Source organism: Rhinopithecus bieti, unplaced genomic scaffold (genome assembly GCF_001698545.2).
Source record: "Rhinopithecus bieti isolate Rb0 unplaced genomic scaffold, ASM169854v2 scaffold_70890, whole genome shotgun sequence".
NCBI lineage: Eukaryota > Metazoa > Chordata > Mammalia > Primates > Cercopithecidae > Rhinopithecus > Rhinopithecus bieti.
The window spans coordinates 860,817-888,176 of NW_016827312.1; the positions used below are offsets into that span (position 1 = coordinate 860,817).

The 27,360-nt window shown below is 41.3% G+C and overlaps 1 protein-coding gene across 1 annotated transcript in view; it reads right to left on the reverse strand.

Moving 5' to 3' along the window:
- Nucleotides 1-4,283: 4,283 nt before the first annotated feature.
- Nucleotides 4,284-27,360, reverse strand: part of HYAL4 (hyaluronidase 4) — a 43,374-nt gene continuing 20,297 nt past the window's right edge. The window contains exons 3-5 of the mRNA XM_017863762.1: nucleotides 21,544-22,548; nucleotides 6,928-7,017; nucleotides 4,284-5,009 (exon numbers count right to left, since the gene is read on the reverse strand). Of these exons, the coding sequence (XP_017719251.1) occupies nucleotides 4,608-5,009; nucleotides 6,928-7,017; nucleotides 21,544-22,497 (1,446 nt within the window). The 5' untranslated portion in view covers nucleotides 22,498-22,548 and the 3' untranslated portion in view covers nucleotides 4,284-4,607. The remainder of the gene's footprint in view (nucleotides 5,010-6,927; nucleotides 7,018-21,543; nucleotides 22,549-27,360) is intronic.

Here is a 27,360-nt window from a genome sequence, read left to right on the forward strand (position 1 = left end):
AAGCTGGAGGTTCAGGAGACTCGATTATATAGCTTAAGTCTGACTCTAATGGACTGAGGATGAGGTGGGCTGATGGCATAATTTCAGTTTGTGTCTGAGTCTGAAAACAGGAAAAGACCAACGTCCCAGCTCAAACACAGGGCATAAGTCTCCCTTACACTGCCTTTATTTGGGCCTTCAACAGATTGGATGAGGCCCACCACACTGGGGAGGACAATCTGCTTTACTCAGTCTTCTGGTTCAAATGTTAACCTCATTCCAAAATGCCCTCATAGACACACTCAGAATAAACACAGTCTATGGCTCAGTCAAGTTGACACATACAATTAACCACTATACTAGGTGTCTTAGTGGAACAGAATGCAGAATGCACTAAGTAGTCCCAATGATAACCCAGGAACTTTTATTTTCCAGAAACAGAGAACAAAATCCCCCATTTTAAGTTTGTACAATTAAAGTGATACTAGAAATAAAAGATTGATAGCTCCTGGGCCCTCAGAAGGGAACAAAGTGTCTAGTTCATATATGAATTTTCAGTAACATTCAAATTTTTCCAAGTTCTTAAGATCGGCATTAAATACAAAAGTGACAGTGTCTGTATGTATTTAGTTCTCTGGTAGGAACAAAAACCATAATACTAACATTCACTTTCATACAAAATTAATTTTTCCAGTTATTAATTCTTTATTATATAAGTTTATAATTATAATACTGTAACAGATCTGTTGTTCAAGGTTTAGAATAAGCGAAATCTCAAAAACAATGACAGTACCATATATTATTTTATATTTGTTGTGTGTGGCTTCAAATGGCATTTCCTGGTTTCCTTTACTTGATGAAATTATCATTTCCTTGAATCATTTATGGCTTTTTATCTGTAATAGAATTTCAAACTCAGTACATTCATAAGATCCTTAGAATTTCAGGCCCAGTACATGTTTAAGAAACTTTAGTTTAGCTATCTCCAGGAAGTCTTTCTAAATTGTGACCGAAAATACATTCCTAATATCTGAGATCATGAGTTTTTCTCAATATGATTAGAAGGCGGTCAAAATAAAGTCTAAACAAGATAACTTTTAGACATCTTTTGAGATCGGCATATAGATGTTATTCCTCATTTCTTTGTAAAATTGAATACTACCCCAATATGCAGATGTACTATAATTTAGCAAGCTCCATGTTGACATACATATGGATTCCTTCTCCATTTTTTTTTTTCCTCTTTGTTGATAAATTCAAGTTGTTTGTCCTGTGGAGTTCCCTAGGATCTAAATTTTGATGATGTCATCTCTAACTTCTTGTTTAGCATTTTCCCTTATTCTTTATGTTTCTTGAGTTAGTAGATGGATTTTTTTTCCCCAAACCATACTGAAAACGTTGGAAGTAGCTATATTTTAAAGGTCTGATCAAATTTCAGCTTGATTTCTGGAAGGATTATTCTTAGTTAATGTTTCATACTCAACTAGGTGGTTTATAATTGTCTGGTTGACTCTTTTTTGTGATTTCAGCAACTATTGAGGATCAATGCTTCTATCCATTAATTAGAAGTTACAAAATTGTTCTATTCTAATTACATCATACTTTCCCCATTTATTGGCTTGAATAAAAGAAACTTACTCTCCTTCACTATTTGGTTATGCTCAGGTATAGATTATGTAGGAAATGCAGAATAAATGATTGATTATCGGTTTTCAGAGTAATGAGTTGTTCAAAAGTGGACAATGAAAAATTTGGGGTTTTTTTTTAGTATCATTTTGACTTCATGGATTTAAATATATCTGATGTATTTCAACTCGTTGCAGTTAATATTTCTTCAGTGATTTTTCAAATTTCACATGTTTGACAGTGGGAGGCTGTTTAAGTTGACTCAAGGGTGCTTTTGATACAATCCTAGTAATCCTTGATAGCTTCTTTGTTTTATGTTATAACAAGAGATTCCAGACTCATCTTGAGCAATTCCTGTCTTAGATAGGCCTGGAATCAGACATTTTCCTAGGAGGCCCTGGTTTCTTTATGAATAAATAAAATTTAGACACTTAGAGTATGTCAGATGGGTGCATTGCTAGTAGACCAGTTAATTTAACAGTTTTTCTTCCACAGGGTCAAAAAAAGCACTGACTGCCTGATATCAGAATCACTATATTTGTGAATTATATTTCTCTGTAAATTGGTTTTTAAAAAGTACAAATAAGTCTTCTATAGTTTCTGCTAAGATCTGATGGAAAGAAAACTAGTTGAAGTTTCAAAAGTAAAGGTTTAAAGCCTGGGAACTTCTGTGTGATATTAAGTAAGTCATTTCACTATTCTGAGTCACACATAATTTCTTGTACTTCAAAATAGAAATATTACCTATCACAGCTTTTTTGAGAACCAGTATTGAAAGTACTTCATAATAACAGCTAACATTTCCTAGAATGTTTTACATGCCAGCTTTTGTGCTATGTTACCTAGTTTATATCATTAAATCTGTATAAAAGGACAAAATTATTTATTATTATTATTATTTGTTATCTCCCTTTTATAAGGGAGAGCACCAAAGATTACAGTGACTGGTATCTTGCTGTTTCTATAAAGGAAATTTACAATGATCCCAAGAACCCGAGGTCATCAAGCAGAGTAGGAGGTAGATTTCCTATCCAGGAGCAGTGAGCCAAATTAAATACACAGGTAATCTACAGCTGCAAAATGTGAGAAATGATTGAATATAACCAGTAGTAGCAGACTAAATTAAGAAAAATGTTTAAATGCATTAAATTTATGCTTAAAATTAGAACAAGTATATTTGGATTCAATTACAAGAAGAGGAAGACAAAGTTATGATAGAAAGAAAACTCAGCAACTGGGATAACAAACTGGGCTCTTTTACAAATTCGCCATTTGAATTTGTCAAGAGATTTATTCTCTCCAGGTCTCAATTCTTCACAGGGGAATGGGGATATATGATTGTACAAGCTAATCTGTTAGGATAAAAATAGAACAGTAATGCTTGCGGAGAACTTTGCAATAACTCACTTTTGATGTGCAGAGTTAAAAAAAAAATTACAACGTATTTATAGGTTCTACTGATTCAGGTTTCTGAATCACTCGTTAATTCCTTCATTTAACGATACTTGTTGAAGACCTACTGAGGTCTGAGCAGAGACTCAGAGTTGAAAAGAACGCACCTGGATTTCAAATGTTTCACAGAAAAACAGAGGTGAAGAAGGAGGTTGAATCAACTATAATTCCTTCTACAGCAGTGTCATATTTATTTTGAGTTTACCTTTCAAGTAGATTGTCTCCAGAAGAAGGAAGTCCTATCAATTAAGCATGACTCTCAAGAGAACAACACAATGTGTATAAGTGATTTTAAACAGAACATAGCATCAAGAAGTGAAAATTGCCCAAGACCCTATTTTATCCTGCACTTTTCCGTTACTTTGGTAGTCAAGAGTTGGTTGAGGCTGGGTGCAGTGGCTCACACTTACAATCCCGGAACTTGGGAGGCTGAGCAAGAGGATCTCTTGAGCCTAGAAGTCTGAGACTGGCCTGAATAACAAAACAAGACCCCATCACTACAAAAAAATAAAATAAAATAAAATCAGCTGAGGATCAACAGCAGAGTCCAAGTACATAAGGGGTATGTTATTCCATTTACTCCTCAGAATAATTAATTGAGGTAGGAGTTATATTACTGAATTTCAGATAACAAAACAGGGACTGTAGGTAACTTTCCCAAGATCACACAATCAGATACGTAGTGAAACCATGATTCAAATTAGATGCAAAATGACTCTGAATTCACTATTCAAAAGTCATATATGGGAAGGGGAAAGCAAAAATATCTGACATTTCGCATAGGCCTCCTTTTCAATAGCACTTCTGGGCACCTTAAACGTCACTTTTTCTACATAATGATTTTGCTAATATGGCTCCAGCTTCCAGTTCTACACCAGTGTCAGCGGAGGTCAACATGAATATTATCACAAAGCCTTCACAGTATTCAGACTGCCACGGTCTGTGAAGGAAGGACTCAAAGTGCCATCTTAGAATTGGTGCTTTGCAAGTTGGGAGTGACTCCCCCTTACCTCAGTCTCTGGCCCCTCATGAGAAGCCATGCCAGGAATGGTTCTGCACTCAATGAGTCCAGGTGGGAAATAGAAACCTAGTGTGAACCCGAGGCTAGAATAGAAACTGCAGTTAGCCCTCCTCAGTGGACCAGTTGACCAGGTGACCCCTTCTGTTAAATCAGATGATTACTTAGTAATGTGTCCTTAAATAAATTGCCACCTTGAAAAAAAGTCTTTGAAATGAATAATTTAATATTTTGTATATAATTTTATGTATGTACATTCATGTAAGGACTAAATTATACTAGTTTTAGTTTAAATGCAACTTAAATATTCCAATAAAGAGGAAGTGTACATTGACTTTACTCCAGATCTGATTTCCTAGCCAGATTGGAGGCAAATAAAATAATACGTTTCTGTTTATGTTAAGTGACATACATAATGTCTACTTACAACACCTCTCAATAGAATTCATAAGAGAAAAAAATTGTCGTAAGTTACATCCTTCTTTAAATGACTACGCTAGAGACCACAAAATTTCCTTTAAACTCAATTGTCTCACAAATGAATGCTTCGATAACTTGCTAAAAGCAGTAGACAAAGTGTCATTAGTGAACTAGGAGAAGGGGAAACCCCAGAACAGCCATCAGCCATCTTTACTTCTCTGCAATCAGCTCCTTCATATCCCTGATAACAATGACAGGAAAATGTATCTGCCATCACTGCCAGGTCTGTATCAGATGCTCTTCCTTTCACAGTAAATTCCCCATCCTCAGAGGCCTCTATGTGGTAACTTGCGGGGTTCAAGTGAAGGTAAGTGGGTGAGTTCCACATCTTCCTTATGCACCTCCCATTGTTCCTGCAGAGGTGAAAGCTGCATACCTCAGCAGCTCTGGTCACATTGGCTATGTAGCTCCCTAAATCAGAACTCACAAACTGCTTCACCTTTGTACAGTTGGCCTAGAAATGTGGAAAGAAATTGATTTTAGTGTTTCTCCCTGATAGAAATGTAGAAAGAAATCAATTTTAGTGTTTCTCGCTGGTACTGATAGAATTAGAGCTTCTAGAACAGTTCTTTGGTCTTGATTAAAACATAATGGCTTGGTTCCAGTTGTTGAACTTGTAGTCTCCTGGGCACTATAACAAGGATCCCAAATCAGAAAGGGGAGAGGTCTGAGGGGTGGGAGATGTATACTATGTTACAGTCAGGTTAAGCAACTGAACTTGCAAATGGCCCCCAGAATCAGCACATGGGACCTTGCCTTTCTCCAATTTACATTCTTTTTTTCTTCCTTCTAGCTCCCAAGTTAATGGGTATAAAAGGAAAAGGAACAAACCCAAATTAGGAATGTACCAGAACTGCTGCCCTCAGGCTACCATTCAGGTATGTGGGGCCTTCTGTGGTTGTGTTACAGCCTGAATCACAGTCCATCATTTATTGTCAAATCATCTTATTCCACCATTCTACCGAGTATTATAGCCTTCTGGACTTTCCTGTTAATTTCCATCAACTGTCCTGGGTTCTGTACTTCTAATACAATTCAAACACAGAAAAGTCTATATGGCTGACTAGGTAACTTTTGTGTATATGGTTCCTATTACCTGTTCTAAACAGAGGCCACCTGTGTCCGCCCACCTTCCTGATGAAGCTCTTCTGAGGAGCCACCAAGGGGCTGTGGTGGAAATATCACACCTGAGAAGTCAGGAATTAATCCTCTGGGTTTCTTTCTAATTCTCATATGTGGGCATAGGCATAAACAGTTTCATGAACATTATCTCAGTAGCAACAAACTGAGACTGTGAAATTCTAAGAATAATATCAGATCATCATGGACTTGCAAAAACCTCAATTTAGCAAAAAGTGTCAAGGGTACCAGTATTCAAGTTAAAATCCATTACACTATAGAAATATAAACAAACCACATCTGGAAATATGGAAGAAATTGTAATTAATATGGATTGGAGAAAACTAAGAATCTTTCCTGAAGTAAAAAAATATCTCAGCTGAGAGAAATTTGAAAAGCCATATAAATCTTTTTTATTTTCTTTTTTTTTTTGAAATGGAGTCTCACTCTTTCATCCAGGCTCAAGTGCGATGTCATCATCTTGGCTCACTGCAACCTCTGCCTCCCGGCTTCAAGCCATTCTCCTGCCTCAGCCTCCCAAGCAGCTGGGATTACAGGCATATGTCATCACACTCGCCTAATTTTTATATTTCTAGTAGAGCTTGGCTTTCTCCATGTCAATCAGGCTGGTCTCGAACTCCTGGCCTGAAGTGATCCCACCTCCCAAAGTGCAGGAATTACAGGTCTGAGACACCGCGCCCAGCCATAAATGTTATTTTAAATGCTGTTAATTTTTAGCTCATTTCTCTGTAGAGAAAAAATAACTTCATTGTGGAGAATTAAAAAGTTACCACCTGTTTCTACCTCTCAAAATAGTACATAACACATTTTCTATAGTCGTTAAAATGCAAGGTGTCCATCATCAAACTGTGGCTAATGCCAACTTTACCACTAACTATCCTAAATAGCTGTTAACCTAGTTGGTTTCCTCTCTAGTTTCACCATCTGTAAATGAGGACGATGGTCACTACCTCATATGACCAGGAAGTGAGCAAATCCGACTCAAAAAATCTCTTAGCACAACCTTAGTGTATCATAAATATTCATCAAATGTCAGTGTTATTATTACTATCTTTATAAAAGTTAACAATATTTTTTAGCCTTTTCTATGTATCAGGCACTGATGTGGAATATTTATTCTAAAGCTGGTTTGCTATGGAAGTCATGAGAGCTTTATTAGAGTAAGTTCTCCAAGAAAGCAGAGAAATACTTTTTAAAAAAACATTAAATATACCTTCAAGATACTGACTTACCTTGGATGAAGTTAAATTCATGTCTCCCCAAATAACAATGCCTGCAGCTCCCAAGGCAGCACTTTCTCCTATGGTGCTGACTAGATCTTGCTAGATTGAAGAGAGTAGAGCTCATTATTAATTTGAATGTAAAACAACCCACCGGGGGCCAGGCGCGGTGGTGCACGCCTGTAATCCCAGCACTTTGGGAGGCCGAGGCGGGTGGATCACAAGGGCAAGAGTTTGAGACCAGCATGGTCAACATGGTGAAACCCCGTCTCTACTAAAAATCAAACAAAAAAATTAGCCAGGCATGGTGGTGGGTGCCTGTAATCCCAGCTACTCAGAGGCTGAGGCAGGAGAATCGTTTGAACCCAGGAGGTGGAGGTTGCAGTGAGCCGAGATCACACCATTGCACTCCAGCCTGGATGACAGGGCGAGACTCTGCCTCAAAAACAAAAAGCAAAAAACCCACCAGGGATTAGGATTAGAGTCTGAGTTCAGTATAATAGGTCTGGTACTGAGCTTATATACTCCTTAGATACTATTTTCTATTTTCTTAGAGTGACACAAACGCTGAATAAACCAATGCTCAAAAATCACACTCTGTAACCATATGCAAAACATAAAATATTTTAAAGAAAACATATTTTGCCATGCAGGATGTTATTTTGAAGACAATGAGTCTGTAAATGCTTATCAGAAATTATTTAATTGAAATAAATCAGGGGCACATACCCACATACCAGGTCATATGTATGTGTTCCGGGAAAAGAATCCAGAAGTTTTCCTTCTCCAAATGGGATCCTCTTAACCAGGTTCCTTTTCCATTTTGCAACATGCCTCAGTAACACTTCATCCTCACAGTTATTTGGATGGGTTTATATCATTTCAATTCCAAGGCCAGGCAAAGAAGCAACGTTAAGGGCTTGCAGGCTCTGATTTGGTCCAGTTTTTATATTTGTCCCTGAAATTATGTGTGTTTAATTTCTAAGTATCTGGCCTAATGGGCTTTATTTATGATTCATCCAGTCATGGTAAAGTCGCTGGAATTTTCTGCAATACGGTTAAGATAGACAAAGGTAAGGTTTTAGCAGAGAGAATTTTGATTTTATAATCTTAAAGGGTTATTGTTTTAGTGTTTAAAGATTAACATGGATCTAGGCCGTTTTCTGGAGGAAATTAAGATTGGAATATATGTAGTTGGTTTCCTAGTTTGTTAAATTATAACACATTCCCCCAATCTTTAGGATACTAAGCATTCACCTTTTACTCCAAGGGTGAATTTCTACCAATTAAATGCTAGAAAATGTTATTAGGTGATTTGGTGGAAAACAAAAGCAGAACTGTAAATGCTATTTTGCCATTGGGCACTTAATATTAATACTTGAGAGATAAATCTCTTTACCTGACACTCTTATTGTCTAACACTCAAATTAAAGGTTTTACAAGATCAGTTTTTAAAGTTTTTATTTGTTTGTTTGTTTGTTTCTGGGCAATTGTCTTGTGACTTTCAACAAGGAAAGAGATTTTGGTTTAAACTAATTTCCCTTTCAGGTTAACATCCATTTTCATTTCGTACGATTATAATATCTGCTGAACAGGTCATAGCTGACATGACAGGAAGGAGAGGCTCAAATGAGATAATATAAATGAAAGAATTTTGAAAATTGTCAATGGCACGATGAACAGGGACAGAGAAGGGGCCATCCCTGCAGTACCAAGACTGAAGACTCTACTGAGTCTGTGTCCACTCCCTCTTTGGGCAAAGACATAAGGGAGCAGAACTCCTCACTCCCCTCACTTTGAAACTTCCCTGAAAATGGTGTCATACAGTCACATGGTGTGATCAGGGCAGAAACCCCCAACAGCTCTCCTTTTGATTAAGGCATTGTCATCAAAGGAGAATAAAGACATAACATTTACATTTTATATTTATAGGTTATTGATCTATAGTAAGTATTTAAGTGGCAGATGTTTCTGGTGAAAAGCCACACACACCTTCTGAGGCTGCTGTTAGTTTCTTCCAAATTAGTTTTCAAATCAGTTTCTCACCAAATTAGTTCACTGTCACCTCACAGAGAGCAGGGTGTTGAATGAATCACAAAGTAGCTATGTTTTGGGGATCAGAAAAGCAAGGGCACTACCCAGCGAGGAAAGTCACAGATAAAAGTGCTTCTGGGTGCAGATTGGGACACCTGAAAGCTTGAGCCACAGGGGTGTTGTCACATTAAGGAGAAAGAAAGGAACAAAGAAGATGAACTGAAAAGGAGCCTCCCAGGACCCACTGTGGCACAGGGTGCTTTGTGCCTACACAGGATCCTCCGACCTGAATCATGGTTTCAGAAGCAGAGGGTAGGGCTACTCAGGGGATGCACTCAACACTTCCATGTCAGTCCCTGACGCTTACCAGAGTGCATGTAAGCAAGGTGCCCACTGTGGGGAGCTGGAGCATTACTAATGAGCTGCCTTTGTGCCGTACCAGAGACAGAATGAATTAATGACAAGGATAAACATCTTTAAATCTATAGGCAAGGAAACTCCTCTTGTTAATTTTTAAAAGCATATCTCACAGATGGAACAGGAGGTCATTATCTTAAGTGAAATAACTCAGAAACAGAAAGTAAAATATCACATGTTTTTACTGGTAAGTAGGAGCTAAACGATGAGTAAATATGGACATACAGAGTACAATAATAGACATTGGAGACTCCAAAAGATAAAAGGGTGGAGGAGAGTGAGGGATAAGAAATGACCTGTCGGGTAAAATGTACACTTTTCAGGTGATGGGCACACTAGAAGCCCAGACTTCACTACCACTCAATATATCCATGTAACAAAACTGCACTTGTACCCCCTAAATGTTTACAAATGGAAAACTAATAATAAATAATAAATGTTTTAAAAGCACAGCATCAGATTATATCTAGGTTGCATTCATATGTAAATAATATAGGCAATCTTCTGGGTGAAATGAGGTTTGACTGCCTCTGTATTCCCCAAGCTATAGCTACTGCCTGAGATTCCACTCTTAAATATCCCATGTGTAAGTTTAAGGCTTTGATGGCTGTTAAAAAAGTAATAGCCATACCACATAGGTTTCTGTAGAACTTCAGTTTTCATATGCATGTTCTCATTTGATTTTCATCATACTTTTGCTAGGTCAGTAGGGCAGGTAATATTGTCTCATTTTGTACATGAAGACACCAAATCCAGGGAGTTTAAGAGATTTGCTACTTACTAGTGAATCTTCTTTGTAATCTTAACTGTATGTATGTGCATTTTAAAATTCAGACACTGTTGGAAAAATCAGAAGTGGAAGCCATTAATGGTCATTAAGAGTTTGGTACAAATGAATATCAGGCTTTTTAAAAATTATAGGCAGGATTCTTCTAGGACTCGCCCTTTTCATTCAACTGTCTCTAAGATTCACACATACTGAGATATGTTGTTGTAATTCATTCATTTTTACTACTTTGTTTAATTGAATTAAATATGTAAAAGTTCAAAAAAAAGTTAAAAAATAAAAATAAATAAAAGTTAGATGTTGAACTTACAAAAAAAAAAAATTATAGGCAGGGCCAGGCGCCGTGGCTCATGCCTGTAATCCTAGCACTTTGGGAGGCCAAGGTGGGTGGATCGCTTGAGATCAGGAGTTCGAAACCAGCCTGGCCAACACGGCAAAACCCCATCTCTACTAAAAACCCCAAAATTAGCTGGGCATAGCGGTGCATGCATGTGATCCCAGCTACTCAGAGGCTGAGGCAGGAGAATCACTTAAACCCAGGAGGCAGAGGTCACAGTGAGCCGAGATCATGCCACTGCACTCCAACCTGGACGACAGAGGGAAACTCAACTAAAAATAAATAAATAAATAAAAATAAAAATTATGGGCAGATTTTTAAAGTCAATAGGGTACAATGGTGGGTACACTTATAGTTTAAAACACTTGGAAATAGCTTGTCACTTGGAAAAAAAAGAGTGCAGAATGAGATGAAACCCAAACTGTTGCTCCTTTTTTCCTGAGAGGGAAAAGAGCATTTCCAAGGCTACAGCTACTAGAAAAAGAAGCTTACCCAGGTTCACAGAATGTGCAGAATGTCCCAGTAGTCTAAATTCATCTTTTGAAATGAACATTTTGTCCCATAGAGTTTATTGTTTCTTCTAAAAGTCAATTTATTATCACTAAAGAAAGGAACTTGGTTGAGTCAAATATAGAAAAGATGTTTTATAAAAGAAGCTGGTATTTAGATTTTGATTCAATTCCAGAGTCAACATTATTTTGTAAAGATTTAGATTACTTTCTTTCTTTTTTTTTTTTTGAGATTGAGTTTCACTCTGTTGCTCAGGCTGGAGTGCAGTGGCACAATCTCAGCTCACTACAACCTCTGCCTCCCAGATTCAAGCAATTCTGTGTCTCAGACTCCCCAGTAGCTGGGATTACAGGCACCTGCCACCACACCTGGCTAATTTTTCTATTTTTAGTAGAGATGGGGTTTCAATATCTTGGCCAGGCTGGTCTTGAACTCCTGACCTCATGATCCACCCGCCTCAGCCTCCCAAAGTGCTGGGATTACAGGCATGAGCCACTGCACCCAGCCTAGGTAACTTTTTAAAACCTTTCAGACTGTACTGACTTCCTATTCTTCTTCATAAATTATTTATCACTGATTTTCTAGGTGGTATGAAGAGAAGTTCACAGTAGAGACTTTATTTCCTTCCTCCTTCACCTCATGAATGACCTCGGAGGTATGGCACTTAGCATATTTCATACATATGCATCATTTCTCCCGCTGATGAATACACTCCATTTATGTTCCAAAGATACCTGGTCACTGTAAAATACCTCACCTGGGTATTTTCTATGCCTCCTCCTTAGGATGCCTAGAAGTCAGTATCAGGCCTCTGAGCCCCAAGCTAAGCCATGTATCCCCTGTGACCTGCACATATAGGTCCAGATGGCCCAAAGCAAGTGAAGAATCACAAAAGAAGTGAAAATGGCTGGTTCTTGCCTTAACTGATGACATTCCACCACAAAAGAAGTGAAAATGGCTGGTCTCTGCCTTAACTGATGACATTACCTTGTGGAATTCCTTCTCCTGGCTCATCCTGGCTCCAAAGCTCCCCCACTGAGCACCTTGTGATCCCCACCCCTGCCCGCCAGAGAACAACCCCCTTTGACTATAATTTTCCACTACCCACCCAAATCTTATAAAATGGCCCACCCTTATCTCCCTTTGCTGACTATCTTTTCAGACTCAGCCCACCTGCACCCAGGTGATTAAAAAGCTTTATTGCTCACATAAAGCCTATTTGGTGGTCTCTTCACACAGACATGCATGAAATTTGGTGCCATGACTCGAATCAGGGGACCTCCCTTGGGAGATCAATCCCATCCTCCTGCTCTTTGCTCCACGAGAAATATCCACCTACGACCTCGGGTCCTCAGACTGACCAGCCCAAGGAACATCTCACCAATTTTAAATTGGGTAAGCGGCCTCTTTTTACTCTCTTATCCAACCTCTCTCACTATCCCTCAAACTCTTTCTCCTTTCACTCCTGGTGCCATCTTTCAATCTCTCCCTTCTCTTAATTTCAGTTCCTTTCTTTTTCTTGTAGAGACAGAGGAGACACGTTTTATCTGTGAACCCAAAACTCTGGCACCAGTCATGGACTCGGGAAGACAGTCTTCCCTTGGTGTTTAATCACTGCGGGGAGCCCTGCTTGATTATTCACCCACGTTTCAGAGGTGTCCGATCACCATGGGGATGCCTGCCTTGGTCCTTCACCCTTAGTGGCAAGCACCACTTTTTTGAGAGGCAAGTACCCCCTTCCCCTTCTCTCCATGTCTCTATCCTTTCTTTTCTCTCCACTTTTCTGGGGGACAAGCACCCCCCACCCCTTCTCTCTGTGTCTCTACCCTCTCATTTCTCTGGGCTTACCTCCTTAACTATGAGCAACCTTCCACTCTCTATTCCTCCCTCTTCTCCCTTAGCCTGTGTTCTCAAAAATTTAAAACCTCTTCAACTCACACCTGACCTAATACGTGAATGCCTTATTTTCTTCTGCAATGTCGCTTGACCCCAGTGCAAATTGGATAATGGCTCTAAATGGCCAGAAAATGGCACTTTCAATTTCTCCATCCTACAAGATCTAGATAATTTTGTCAAAAGTGGGCAAATGGTCTGAGGTGCCCTACATCCAGGCATTTTTCACACTTCATTCCCTCCCTAGTCTCTGTTCCCAATGTGATTCCTCCTAAATCCTTTTTCTTTCCCTCGCGCCTGTACCCTCAGTTCCAACCCCAAGCGCCGTTGAGTCTTTCCAATCTTCCTTTTCTACAGACCCATCTGACCTCTCCCCTCCTCCCCAGTCTGCTCGTCACCAGGCTGAGCTAGGTCCCAATTCTTCCTCAGCCTCTGCTCCTCCACCCTATAATCCTTCTATCACCTCCCTTCCTGACACCCGGTCCTGCTTACGGTTTAGTTCCATGACTAGCTCTCCCCCACCTGCCCAACAATTTCCTCTTAGAGAGGTGGCTGGAGCTGAAGGCATAGTCAGGGTACATGTGCCTTTTTCTCATCAGACCTCTTTCAGATATGTCAGCATTTAGGTTCTTTCTCATCAGACCCCACTAAATATATACAAGAATTCCAATATCTAACTCTGTCCTACAATTTAACCTGGAGTGACTTAAATGTCATCCTAACTTCTACCCTCTCCCCAGATGAATAGGAAAGCGTTTTTTCTCTGGCCCAATCTCACACTGACAACCATTGGCTCCACGAGCCAGACCTCCAGGAAGGCATTAGAGCAGTTCCCTGAGAGGATCCCCAGTGGAACTATCAGGCAGATTCCCCAGGTATAGCTAGGAGAGATTACACGATTTCCTGCCTAGTTGAAGGGCTTAAAAGGGCAGCTTACAAAGCTGTTAATTGTGACAAGCTTAAAGAAACTACCCAAGGTAAAGATGAAAACCCATCCCAGTTCATGGCTTGTTTGGCAGCAACCCTGAGCTTTACAGCCCTAGACCCTGAAGGGTCAGAATCCCATCTCATTCTAAATATGCATTTTATCACCCAGTCAGCTCCTGACATTAGAAAAAAGCTTCAAAAATTAGAATCCAGCCCTCAAACCCCACAACAGGAATTAATTAACCTAGCCTTCAAGGTGTACAATAATAGAGAGAAGGCAGCCAGATGGCAACGCATTTCTGAGTTACAATTACCTGCCTCTGCTGTGAGACAAAACCCATCCGCACCTCCAGCACACGGGAACTTCTATTGCCTAAGCTGCACATCCCTAAGCCGCAGCAGTCAAGCATTCCTACAGGACTTCCTCCATCAGGATCTTGCTTCAAGTGCCAGAAATCTGGCCACTGGGCCAAGGAATGCCCACACCCCAGGATTCCTCCCAAGCCATGTCCCATCTGTGGAGGGACCCACTGGAAATCAGACTGCCTAGCTCGCCCAGAGCAGCCACTCCTAGAGCTCCTAAAGCTCTAGTACAAGGCTCTCTGACTGACCCTTTCCCAGATCTGCTCAGCTTGGCGGCTGAAGACTGACGCTGCCCGATCGCCTCTTAAGCCCCCTGGACCATCACGGACGCCAAGCCTCGGGTAACTCTCACAGTGGAGGGTACGTCCATCCCCTGTGTAATCAATACAGGGGCTACCCACTCCACATTACCTTCTTTTCAAGGGCCTGTTTCCCTTGCCCCCATAACTGTTGTGGGTATTGACGGGGCCAAGCTTCAAAACCCCTTAAAACTCCCCTACTCTGGTGCCAACTTGGACAACATTCTTTTATGCACTCTTTTTTAGCTATCCCCACCTGCCCAGTTCCCTTATTACGCTGAGACACTTTAACCAAATTATCTGCTTCCCTGACTATTCCTGGACTACAACCACATCTCATTGCTGCCCTTCTTCCCAATCCAAAGCTTCCTTTGCATCTTCCTCTTGTATTCCCCCATCTTAACCCACAAGTATGGGGCACCTCTACTCCCTCCCTGGCAACCAATCACACGCCCATTACTATCCCATTAAAACCTAATCACCCTTACCCTGCTCAACACCAATATCCCATCCCGCAGCATGCTTTAAAGGGATTAAAACCTGTTATCACTCGCCCGCTACAGCATGGGCTTCTAAAACCTATAAATTCTCCTTACAATTCCCCCATTTACCTGTCTGAAAATTGGACAAGTCTTACAGGTTAGTTCAGGATCTGCACCTTATCAACCAAATTGTTTTGCCTTTCCACCCTGTACTGTCCAACCTGTACACTCTTTTGTCCTCAATATCTTCCTCCACAACTCACTATTCCATTCTTGATCTTAAAGATGCTTTTTTCACTATTTTCCTGCACCCCTCATTCCAGCCTCTCTTTGCTTTTACCTGGACTGACCCTGACACCCATCAGTCCCAGCAGTGACTACCTGTGCTGTGCTGCCACAAGGTTTCAGGGACAGCCCTCATTACTTCAGCCAAGCTCTTTCTCATGATTTACTTTCTTTCTACCCCTCTGCTTCTCACCTTATTCAATATATTGATGATCTTCTACTTTGTAGCTCCTCCTTTGAATCTTCTCAACAAGACACCCCCCTGCTCCTTCAACATTTATTCCCCAAAGGATATCAGGTATTCCCCTCCAAAGCTCAAATTTCTTCTCCATCCGTTTCCTACCTCAGCATAATTCTTCATAAAAACACACATGCTCTCCCTGCCGATCATCTCCAACTGATCTCTCAAACCCCAACACCTTCTACAAAACAATAACTCCTTTCCTTCCTAGACATGGTTGGATACTTTTTCCTTCAGATACCTGGTTTTGCCATCCTAACAAAACCATTATATAAACTCACAAAAGGAAACCTAGCTGATCCCATAGATCCTAAATCCTTTTCCCACTCCTCTTCCCATTCCTTGAAGACAGCTTTAGAGACTGCTCCCACACTAGCTCTCCCTGACTTATCCCAACCCTTTTCATTACACACAGCTGAAGTGCAGGGCTATGCAGTCGGAATTCTTACACAAGGACTGGGACCATGCCCTGTAGACTTTTTGTCCAAACAACTTAACCTTACTGTTTTAGGCTGGTCATCATGCCTCCGTGCAGTGGCTGCTGCCACCCTAATACTTTTAGAGGCCCTCAAAATCACAAACTATGCTCTCATAACTTCCAAAATCTATTTTCTTCCCCACACCTGATGCATATACTTTCTGCTCCCTGGCTTCTTCAGCTATAGTCACCCTTTGTTGAGTCTCCTACAATTGCCATTGTTCCTGGCCCTGACTTCAATGCAGCCTCCCACATTATTCCAGATACCACACCTGACACCCATGACTGTATCTCTCTGATCCACCTGATATTCACCCCATTTTCCCATATTTCCTTCTTTCCTGTTCCTCACTCTGATCACATTTGGTTTATTGATGGCAGTTCCACCAGGCCTAATCACCACTCACCAGCAGAGGCAGGCTATGCTATAGTATCTTCCACATGTATCATTGAGGCTACCACTCTGCCCCTCTCCACTACCTCTCAGCAAGCCGAACTCATTGCCTTAACTTGGGCCCTCACTCTTGCAAAGGGACTACGCGTCAATATTTATACTGACTCTAAATATGCCTTTCATACCCTGCACCACCATGGGCAGAAAGAGGTTTCCTCACTACACAAGGGTCCTCCATCATTAATGCCTCTTTGATAAAAACTCGTGTCAGGGCCACTTTACTTCCAAAGGAAGCTGGAGTCATTCACTGCAAAGGCCATCAAAAGGTGTCAGATCCCATTGCTCTAGGCAATGTTTGTGCTGATAAGTTAGCTAAAGAAACAGCTAGCATTCCAGCTTCTGTCCCTCATGGTCAGTTTTTCTCCTTCTCATCGGTCACTCTCATGTATTCCCCCACTGAAACTTCCACCTATCAATCTCTTCCCACACAAGGCAATTGGTTCTTAGACCAAGGAAAATATCTCCTTCCAGCCTCACAGGCCCACTCTGTTCTGTCATCATTTCATAACCTCTTCCATGTAGGTTATAAGCCACTAGTCAGTCTCTTACAACCTCTCATTTCCTTTCCATCGTGGAAATCTATCCTCAAGGAAATCACTTCTCAGTGTTCTGTCTGCTATTCTACTCCCCCTCAGGGATTGTTCAGGCCTCCTCCCTTCCCTGCACATCAAGCTCGAGAATTTACCCCTGCCCAGGACTGGCAAATTGACTTTACTCACCTGCCCCGAGTCAGGAAACTAAAATACCCCTTGGTCTGGGTAGACACTTTCACTGGATGGGTAGAGGCCTTTCCCACAGAGTCTGAGAAGGCCACTGTGGTCATTTCTTCCATTCTGTTAGAGATAATTCCTCAGTTTGGCCTTCCCACCTCTATACAGTCTGATAACAGACCGGCTTTTACTAGTCAAATCACTCAAGCAGTTTCTCAGGCTCTTGGTATTCTGTGGAAACTTCATATCCCTTACCATCCTCAATCTTCAGGAAAGGTAGAACAGACTAATCGTCTTTTAAAGACACACCTCACTAAGCTCAGCCTCCAACTTAAAAAGGACTGGACAGTACTTTTACCTCTTGCCCTTCTCAGAATTAGAGCCTGTCCTCGAGATGTTATAGGGTACAGTCCATTTGAAATTTTATATGGATGCACTTTCTTGCTCAGCCCCAACCTTGTCCCAGACACCAGCCCTCTAGGCGACTATCTTCTCATCCTCCAGCAGGCTAGACAGAAAATTAGCCAGGCTGCTAATCTTCTCTTGCCTACTCCAGATTCCCAGCCATATGAAGACACCCTAGCTGGACGATCAGTTCTTGTTAAGAATCTGACCCCTCAAACTCTACAACCTTGATGGACCAGACCCTACTTAGTCATCTATAGTACCCCAACTGCCGTTTGTCTGCAGGATCCTGCCCACTGGGCTCATTATTCCAGAATAAAGCTGTGTTCATCAGACAACCAGCCTAATACCTCCTCTTTCTCCTGGAAGTTGCAAGTACTCTCCCCTACTTCCCTTAAACTCACTCGCATTTCTGAAGAACAGTAATAACCCTTATGAGCCTAATACATCCCTTCATTCTATTAGGTCTGTTCATCCTTACCCTACTTATTCCAACAGGGCTTTACGCAGTCACCCCCACTACTTGGACTGAGCCCCAAAAACTAGTCATCCCTGCTATCTTCTGTCTAGTCATATTCCTATTTATCGTTCTCAACTACTCATAAATGCCCTACTCTTGTTTACACTGCTGGTTTACACTGTTTCTCCAAGACATCACAGCTGATATCTCCTGGTGCTATCCCTAAACGGCCACTCTTAACTCCCTCTTAGAGTGGATAGATGATCTTTGCTGGCAGGGCACCCTCCAATACTTTCACCCTGATGAAGTTCTATTCTTTACTTTTATACTCACTCTTATTCTCATTCCCATCCTTATGCCACCCTCTACCTCTCCCCAGCTATCTCCACCACCCTATCAACGTTACTCACTCTCTCCTAGCTGTTTCTAATCCCTCCTTAGCAAACAATTGCTGGCTTTGCATTTCCCTTTCTTCCAGCACCTACACAGCTGTCCCTGCCTTACATACAGACTGGGCACCTGTCTCCCTACACCTCCGAACTTCCTTTAACAGCCCTCACCTTTATCCTCCTGAAGAACTTCTTTACTTTCTAGACAGGTCCAGCAAGATCTCCCCAGACATTTCACATCAGCAAGCTGCCACCCTCCTCTGCACTTACTCAAAAAACCTTTCTCTTTATATCAACTCTACTCCCCCCATATTTGGACCCCTCACAACACAAACTACTATTCCTGTGGCTGCTCCTTTATGTATCTCTCGGCAAAGACCCACTGGAATTCCCCTGGGTAGCCTTTCACCTTTTCGTTCATCTCCACAGCCCAACGACACACATCACTGAAACAATTGGAGCCTTCCAGCTCCATATTACAGACAAGCCCTCTATCAATACTGGCAAACTTAGAAACATTAGCAGTAATTATTGCTTAGGAAGACACTTACCCTGTATTTCACTCCATCCTTGTCTACCTTCCCCTTTGTCATCAGACTCTCCTCCCAGGCCCTCTTCTTGTTTACTCATACCAAGTCCCGTAAATAACAGTGAAAGTTTGCTCATAGACACTCAATGTTTTCTCATACACCATGAAAATCAAATCTCCCCCTCTACACAGTTACCCCATCAGTCCCCTTTACAACCTCTGACAGCTGCCACCCTAGCTGGATCCCTAGGAGTCTGGGTAGAAGACACACTTTCAGTACTCCTTTTCATCTTTTTACTTTGCATTTCCAGCTTTGCCTCATACAAGTCTCTTCTTCCTCTGTGGCGTTCTACCTACATGTGTCTACCCACTAATTGGACAGGCACGTGCACACTAGTTTCCCTTACTCCAAAACTTCAATTTGCAAATGGGACTGAAGAGCTCCCTGTTCCCCTCATGACACCAACACGACAAAAAAGAGTTATTTCACTAATTCCTTTGCTTGTCAGTTTAGGACTTTCTGCCTCCACTATTGCTCTTGGTACTGGAACAGCAGGCATTTCAACCTCTGTCACGACATTCCATAGCCTCTCTAATGACTTCTCTGCTAGCAACACAGACATATTACAAACTTTATCAGTCCTCCAGGCCCAAGTTGACTCTTTAGCTGCAGTTGTCCTCCAGAACCGCCAAGACCTTGACTTAGTCACTGCTGAAAAAGGAGGACTCTGTATATTTTTAAGTGAATAGTGTTATTTTTACCTAAATCAATCTGACCTGGTGTATGACAACATAAAAAAACTCAAGGATAGAACCCAAAAACCCACCAATCAAGCAACTAATTACGCTGAACCCCCTTGGGCACTCTTTAATTGGATGTCCTGGGTCCTCCCAATTATTAGTCCTTTAATACCTGTTTTCTCCTTCTTTTATTCGGACCTTGTATCTTCCATTTAGTTTCTCAATTCATCCAAAATCATATCCAGGCCATCACCAATCATTCTACATGAAAAATGCTCCTTCTAACAACCCCACAGTATCACCCCTTACCACAAAATCCTCCTTCAACTTGACCTCTCCCACTCTAGGTTCCCACATGACCCCTAATCCTGCTCAAAGCAGCCCTGAGAAACATTGCCCATTATCTCTCCATGCCACCCCCCAAAACTTTTCACTGCCCCAACACTTCAATACTATTTTATGGTATTTTTCTTATTAATATAAGAAGGCAGGAATGTCAGGCCTCTGAGCCCAAGCTAAGCCATCGTATCCCCTGTGACCTGCATGTATATATACATCCAGATGGCCTGAAACAAGTAAAGAATCACAAAAGAAGTGAAAATGGCTAATTCCTGCCTTAACTGATGACATTCCACCACAAAAGAAGTGAAAATGGCTGGTCCCTGCCTTAACTGATGACATTATCTTGTGAAATTCCTTCTCCTGGATCATCCTGGCTCAAAAGCTCCCCACTGATCACCTTGTGACCCCATCCCTGCCCACCAGAGAACAACCCCTTTGACTGTAATTTTCCACTACCCACCCAAATTCTATAAAATGGCCCCCACCCCATCTCCCTTTGCTGACTCTCTTTTTGGACTCAGCCCGCCTGCACCCAGGTGATTAAAAAGCTTTATTGCTCACACAAAGCATGTTTGGTGGTCTCTTCACACAGATGCATGTGAAACTCAGAACATCTTTAACAGATATTGGTGAGTTGAGATTGGCAATGGTGCAGAAAGGAAAAATGCCTCTGTTAAAATATATTAAACCACTGGTGTCCAGCAATACCTGAAAACATCACTGCATCACACGTGAAGCCCTCCACAAGTCCCAAGGCTTCTCAATGTAGAAAAGTTACACAAAATTATCCAAATCCAAAGATTAGGCTGGGCACAGTGGCTCATGCCTGTAATCCCAGCACTTTGGGAGGCCAAGGCTGGTGGATCACCTGAAATCAGGAGTTCAAGATCAACCTGTCCAATGTGGTGAAACCCCATCTTTACTAAAAGTACAAAAATTAGCTGGGCATGGTGGTGGGTGCCTGTAAACCCAGCTACTTGGGAGACTGAGGCAGAAGAATCACTTGAACGCCAGAGGTGGAGGTTGCAGTGAGCCAAGACTGCATCATTGCACTCCAGCCTGGGTGACAAGAGCAAAAAACTCCGTCTTGAAGAAAAAAAAAATTAGGATACCCACTACTTTCCCCAGAATTTTTCGTTTAAGTGGCTAGACAATTCTGCTTCCACATGTATGAGCAAACACTCCATTTCAAAACATCCTTTTTGATTATCTACCTGCTCACTGTTGATCATTTTGATAACCTTCCAAAATGCCCAATTGTGAATATAGTTAAAGTTGGTGTGCAGGAAATGTAATAGTTGCTGGTATCTACTTTAACCCTTTCTCACCTTACTTTGTTCCTTAAGAGAATAATAATGAATAAGATAATCAAAATTCAGTTGTCATAAATGAAGAGTCTAAACGCATGACTAGTCAAGGAAGAATTATGCTCCTATATAGCAGACCATTAATTGAAATAAATTCTTCAAAGAACATAATTAACAAAGAAATGTCCTTTTAGAGATAAGGAGGAGATCCCCCACCATTGGACAAGAAGTTTCCTACCTTAGAAAGAAAAAATAAAGGTTCATCTCTGTACCCTAGCCTTGTGTAGACAAATACAGGCAGAGCATAATCGTGAGATGTCATGGTAGAGATCCTCATGGATTCATGCACCCGAAATTGGGAGAAGCGCAAAATGTTTTCACTGTCTCCAAGGGATTTCCAGACACCGATAGAAGGATATAAAGCAGCACTGCTGTTCCAGAGCCAAGAGAGCTCATTGTTCCTCAAGACTTCCTCTTCCGGGCATGACCCAGTATAGTTTGGGGCATAAACATTGTAATTGTGACAATCAGGATATAAATAATAACCCCAAAGACCTTTGGGTCGACTCTTAATTCCCAATTTGAGGGTTTCCTTCATGAAAGCTTTTGCGCTTTCTTCAAAGGTCACTTTAGCTAAGTATTCAATATCCGTAGCTGATACATTCTTTCCCATATCAGAAATAAGCTTTCTTGACTTCTTTCTGTAGACATCTTTTGCGTTCCAGTTCCGGGCCCACTGTGGTCGCCAATATTCCCAATCTATAACAGCAAGTCCACTGAAATCTTCAGCAGGGATGTAATAATTAATATCTTGGTCAGCTTTTTCCAGATGTACTTGTAAACTTATGTTCTGTGGGAGACCTCCATTAATGGGGACCCCTTGTGATGTATACCACGGATAGTATCCCAATCTGTTGACATAAAATATAGTGACATTTTGCCCCCTGGCCTTGGCCAGTGGGCTTCCAATCACTGGAAACATTTTCAAATTTAGTCTTAAATTATATTTTATCAAACACTGATCTGTTGGAGCATTCCAAGCAGCTATAAAAGGTTTTCTTTGATAAATTGGAAGTCGAGCAGGTTTTAGACAAGAGATAGACTTTAGAATAAAAAATATAAGGAGCCATGAAGTGAGATGTACTGGTTGAACAACACAAAGCCTTAGCTGTCCTTCAGATAACACTTTCATGGTAAGATAAAAATCTTATGTTATCTTCTGCTTTAGTGCACTCTAGAAGACCTGTGGAGAGATTTAATTTCCTGTTAGGCATAGTTTTGAGGAACAAGACTCAAATAGGCCTATAAATAAATGGAGATAGAGAAGCAGATGTAGAGACCTAGCTTCTATTCAGGGGCAGGAAATGCAATTCAACAGACATTCATGGAGCACCAGAACCTATGTCCAGAAAATAAAATAAATAAGATGTGGTCCTTGCCTTTAAGGAGTTCATGATCAGATAAAGATGTGAAATAATATTCACTATCATTTTGGAAAACTCATCAAATCCCAGGCATTGTGCTTAAGTGCTTTGTAAATATTTTAAAAACTTGTAATAACTATGTAAGGCTTATAATTACATTTCCATTTTACAAATGGGGAAACTGAGGCTTAGAGAGATGAAAAGGCTTGCCTGATGTCACATTATATGGAAGACAAGGTGATGTAAAATTTAAATAATAAAAATGCATAATAAGTACTACATGATAATTTATTGGAGCAATTACTTCTGGGAGTAAGCAGTAGGTAGGAATGGAGAGGAAAGTGATTGAGTGGCAAGAAATTAAAACCAGCCCAACTGTTCTAAAGAATAGATGTTTTGGGTTTCTTTTGACTAAACTTAGAAATTGACCCTCCCAGGGTAAAACTTAAGAAAGTTACATTTGCCTTATCAGTGTTCCTTTCTTGGTAAACCAACCATCAAGCCTCCCAGAAAGCTTCAAGGAACTGAAACTTACCGGTTTATCACATCTAAACAATGAGACACCAGACACCTCACTGACCTAACTGACCACTTGCTTGTTGACCAACTCCTCTTTCTTACCCCTCCTTAATTCCTGTTTTCCCACACATAGTTACTTTTCTTCCCTACTTTATAGACCCCAGATTTTAGTAGCTTGAGGAGATGAATTCGAGACTGATCCTTTATTCTGCTTGGCCGCAGCACCCAAATAAGGCCTTCTTTCCAAGCAATACTCCTTGACTCAGTGATTGGCTTTCTGTGCAGCAAGCAACAGGACCTAGACCAAACCCCTGGTGTAACAGAATGTCTCAGGGAAGACACTGGGAAAGAGAAGATAGGGCCAGGCAGGGTGGCTCACACCTATAATCCCAGCACTTTGGGAGGCTGAGGTGGGTGGATCACAAGGTCAAGAAATCAAGACCATCCTGGCTAACATGGTGAAACTCCATCTCTACTAAAAATACAAAAATTAGCTTGGTGTGGTGGCATGCACCTGTAGTCCCAGCTACTCAGGAGGCTGAGGCAGGAGAGTCGCTTCAACCTGGGAGGTGGAAGTTGCAGTGAACTGAGATAACACCACTGCCCTCCAGCCTGGCAACAGAGCGAGACTCAATCTAAAAAAAAAAAAAAAGAAAAAAAGAGAGAGAAAGAGAAAGATAGGTAGGTGTTTGGATAGTACGAGAGGGAATAGATAGTGGCTACTTTGTCAAGTTATTTTTTAGTCATCTCTTTGTAAAACTACTACAAAATTATTTTTGTAAAAGCTCATCAAAGGGTTTGATGGCATAAAACATTTGCAGTCTTGTGTGTCATTAAAAGGGAAGTGCATTGTGGTTATGCCTGATGCCTAGTGAGATTAAGGTGTCCAGTAGACATTTGTCCTTTGGCTGTGTGCTCAGGATACAGACCCCTTTCCTTAGTAGTTAATTCTGTACCATTAATACCTTGGAAGGCAAAGTCCATATTTCATTAAATAAGCCAAAATGTCCCAGCATTCCTTTCAGGTTTGGTATTCATCTATGACTGTGGTCAGCCCAATTAGATGCATCCTAATCTAGGCTTTGAATTGGGATATTGAGATTCAAGGAGGCTGAGGTGACATTGACAGTGGTGACATAAATTCCAGTGTCAAGGAGCAGCAAGCTGGGGCATCCAGAACCTGAACCTGATGCCCATAATGTTACTGTTAAGTGGAGACATTGTCCTCATGAGACACCGCCTTTCTGCTCAAGTAAGCAAGGTTTGTTTTGGTTACTTACCACCAGGAACTCTGACTGATGGAGAAGTGATATGGTTTGGCTGTGTCTCCACCAAAATCTCATCTTGAATTGCAGCTCCCATAATCTCCCTGTCATAGGAGGGACGTGGTGGGAGGTAATTGAATCATGGGGGCAGATTTCCCTTGCTGTTCTTGTGATAATGAATAAGTCTCACGAGATCTGATGGTTTTATAAAGGGTCCTTCCCCTGCGCATGCTCTCTTGCCTGCCTCCATGTAAGACGTGACTTTGCTCCTCCTTCGCTTACTGCCATGATTGTGAGGGATCCCCAACCATGTGAAACTGTGAGTCCATTAACTCTCTTTTTCTTTATAAATTACCCAGTCTCGGGTATGTTTTCATTAACAGTGTGAGAACGGACCAATACAAGGCGCTTCTGTGCTTGGTAGTAAAGCCTGTGCTACATGTTGTGTGTAATTATCATGTTTAACCACCAGGTGTCACCAGCCAAACTTTATAGTATTTCTCAGGCCTCAGACACTGCTGTAAAAAAATGTTTAAGTAGGCCCAGAGCGGTGGCTCAAGCCTGTAATCCCAGCACTTTGGGAGGCCGAGACGGGTGGATCACGAGGTCAGGAGATCGAGACCATCCTGGCTAACACCGTGAAACCCCGTCTCTACTAAAAAATACAAAAAACTAGCCGGGCGAGGTGGCGGGCGCCTGTAGTCCCAGCTACTCGGGAGGCTGAGGCAGGAGAATGGCGTAAACCCGGGAGGCGGAGCTTGCAGTGAGCTGAGATCCGGCCACTGCACTCCAGCCTGGTCGATAGAGCGAGACCCCGTCTCAAAAAAAAAAAAAAAAAAAAGTTTAAGTCATTCACAAAACTTCCTCCAAAGACATTTAAGAAGTCCTAAGTAAATGGATAAACACAAAACACCAGTTTTTAAGAGCTATAGAGGTAGATATTTTCATTTATTGAATAAATATACTCCTCCATGCACAAAACTGAATAAAATTACCCCACTTAGCATGAAATATATCCTACTGCAGCTCTAAATTATGATTTGAAGAGAATAATATTTTCAAGGGAATCTAATTTTATGAGTAAGAAAATTGTGGTACTCAAAACTTCTCCTTTTCTTTGATTTTTTTTATTATATTTTGCCTCCAGGTAAGAAAAATAGATTTGCATATGCAGTCATTAATAGAAGGGGGAAGAAGCTTTCCTTTAAAATTAAAATTCATTTCTATTAGAAAGGACTATATTTGTGTACCAAAAAAAGAAAAAATCTACTCTGCCAGACACTTCCTGCTTTGGTCTCGTACAAAACATAGTTTTCCACTGACTATTGTTTCTCCTTTGGTCGGCTCCCTCATCACCACTATAGAACATCCTGGTTCATTTATGACAAAGTTACCAAGTGATTCTCTTCTCCTATCCTGGAATGTTATTATTCTCTTTGTTCTGGTGAACTGAAGGTGCACCTTACATGGCAGATGGCAGACATAGCTCCTAATAAAATGTGTGGGTACACGACCAAAGAAGGAAAATATAAGTAAAATCCTGTGCCCGTGTCTTCTGCTTGCTATATGTCAGGTTTCTGCTTCCTTTGCAGCCAGGTCAGGGCACCGGTGTGCCCTCCTTGTTAAATATGGCTTGTTGGGAGGAGATCCCCTCACGTGATCCCTCTCAGACACTGTTTTCCCTTCCCTGTCCCACCATGCAATCTCTGTTTCTCCTGTCCTTCCTTCACCAAGGAAACTCCCTGAACCTGCCCTTCCAAAAGCGCCCTTTGCTTCAGAGCTTCTCTAGACCTTATTCCCTCACCCCACCTATGCCATTAAAATCCCTACCGCTGAGCTCTGCCTTATCTTGACTAGTTCGTGTAGCATAGCAACCTGTGTAATTATCCACAGTTAACCATGTGTCACCAGCGATAGCAACCTTCCTTTTCTTTCTCCCTTCCCCCTTCCATAATCTGCCTAGGAAAATGTGCTCCTGTAAACAAACCTCTAAATGACAGAATGTTTAGAAAGAGTTAGCAAGATATTGGAGGTAGAGGTGAATGAGGAATTTAACCTGGACTTGGCTGTTAAATTGTATCGCCCAGTTTTCTCTTCTTAGAAGTAAGGTCTGTTCTGGGAACATATATGAAGGACTAATTCCCTTCCTTCAACAAGGAAACTTCTGTGAAGACATTTTAAAGGCCCCTGGACAAATGATTTTCAGTGAAAATGACATACTCATTAAAGCCATAAGTAAAGGGAAGTAGCTTTCTCCTGACTCCTCCTCTGGTGAAAGAAAGTGAGGAAGGTTAAGCTGCTACTAGGTTGACCTTGGCTTCATAGTTCTAATCTTCTTGCCCTGACCAGAGACAAATGTGGCAAAAGCAGCAAACAGACAGGGCCTATTTCAAGTCGGCTCAAGGACCTCACCTCATCACTGCCCCTTCCTCCTGACAGTGAATGAGACAGTGAAGAAGGTGGCAGGAGTGGTGTTCTTGTGGGAAGACAGGACCACCACGTACAGCTACAAGAGTCTGTGAAAAAGCCTCTAACCCCTGTCCCCTGCTTATTCCTAAGTCCCTTCTCACTCCTTCCCCAAAGAAGCTTACTTGCTTGTGATAAATTAAAAGAAAAAAAAGAGCAACCCCTGGCATTCAGAAACTGTGAGTACTGCACTCACAGCTAGGCTGCATAATGCTTCTCTTAAACACTGTCACAGAATACCAGTCTGGACACGTTTACTCTCAGACCACAACAAAATGAGACAAAGCCAGGCCACTTTTAAATTTTGTCTAAGATCAGAAAAGAAGGTCACTGTGCAACCCACAAAATACCAAACATCCCTCTCTCTTGCTGAATGAATGA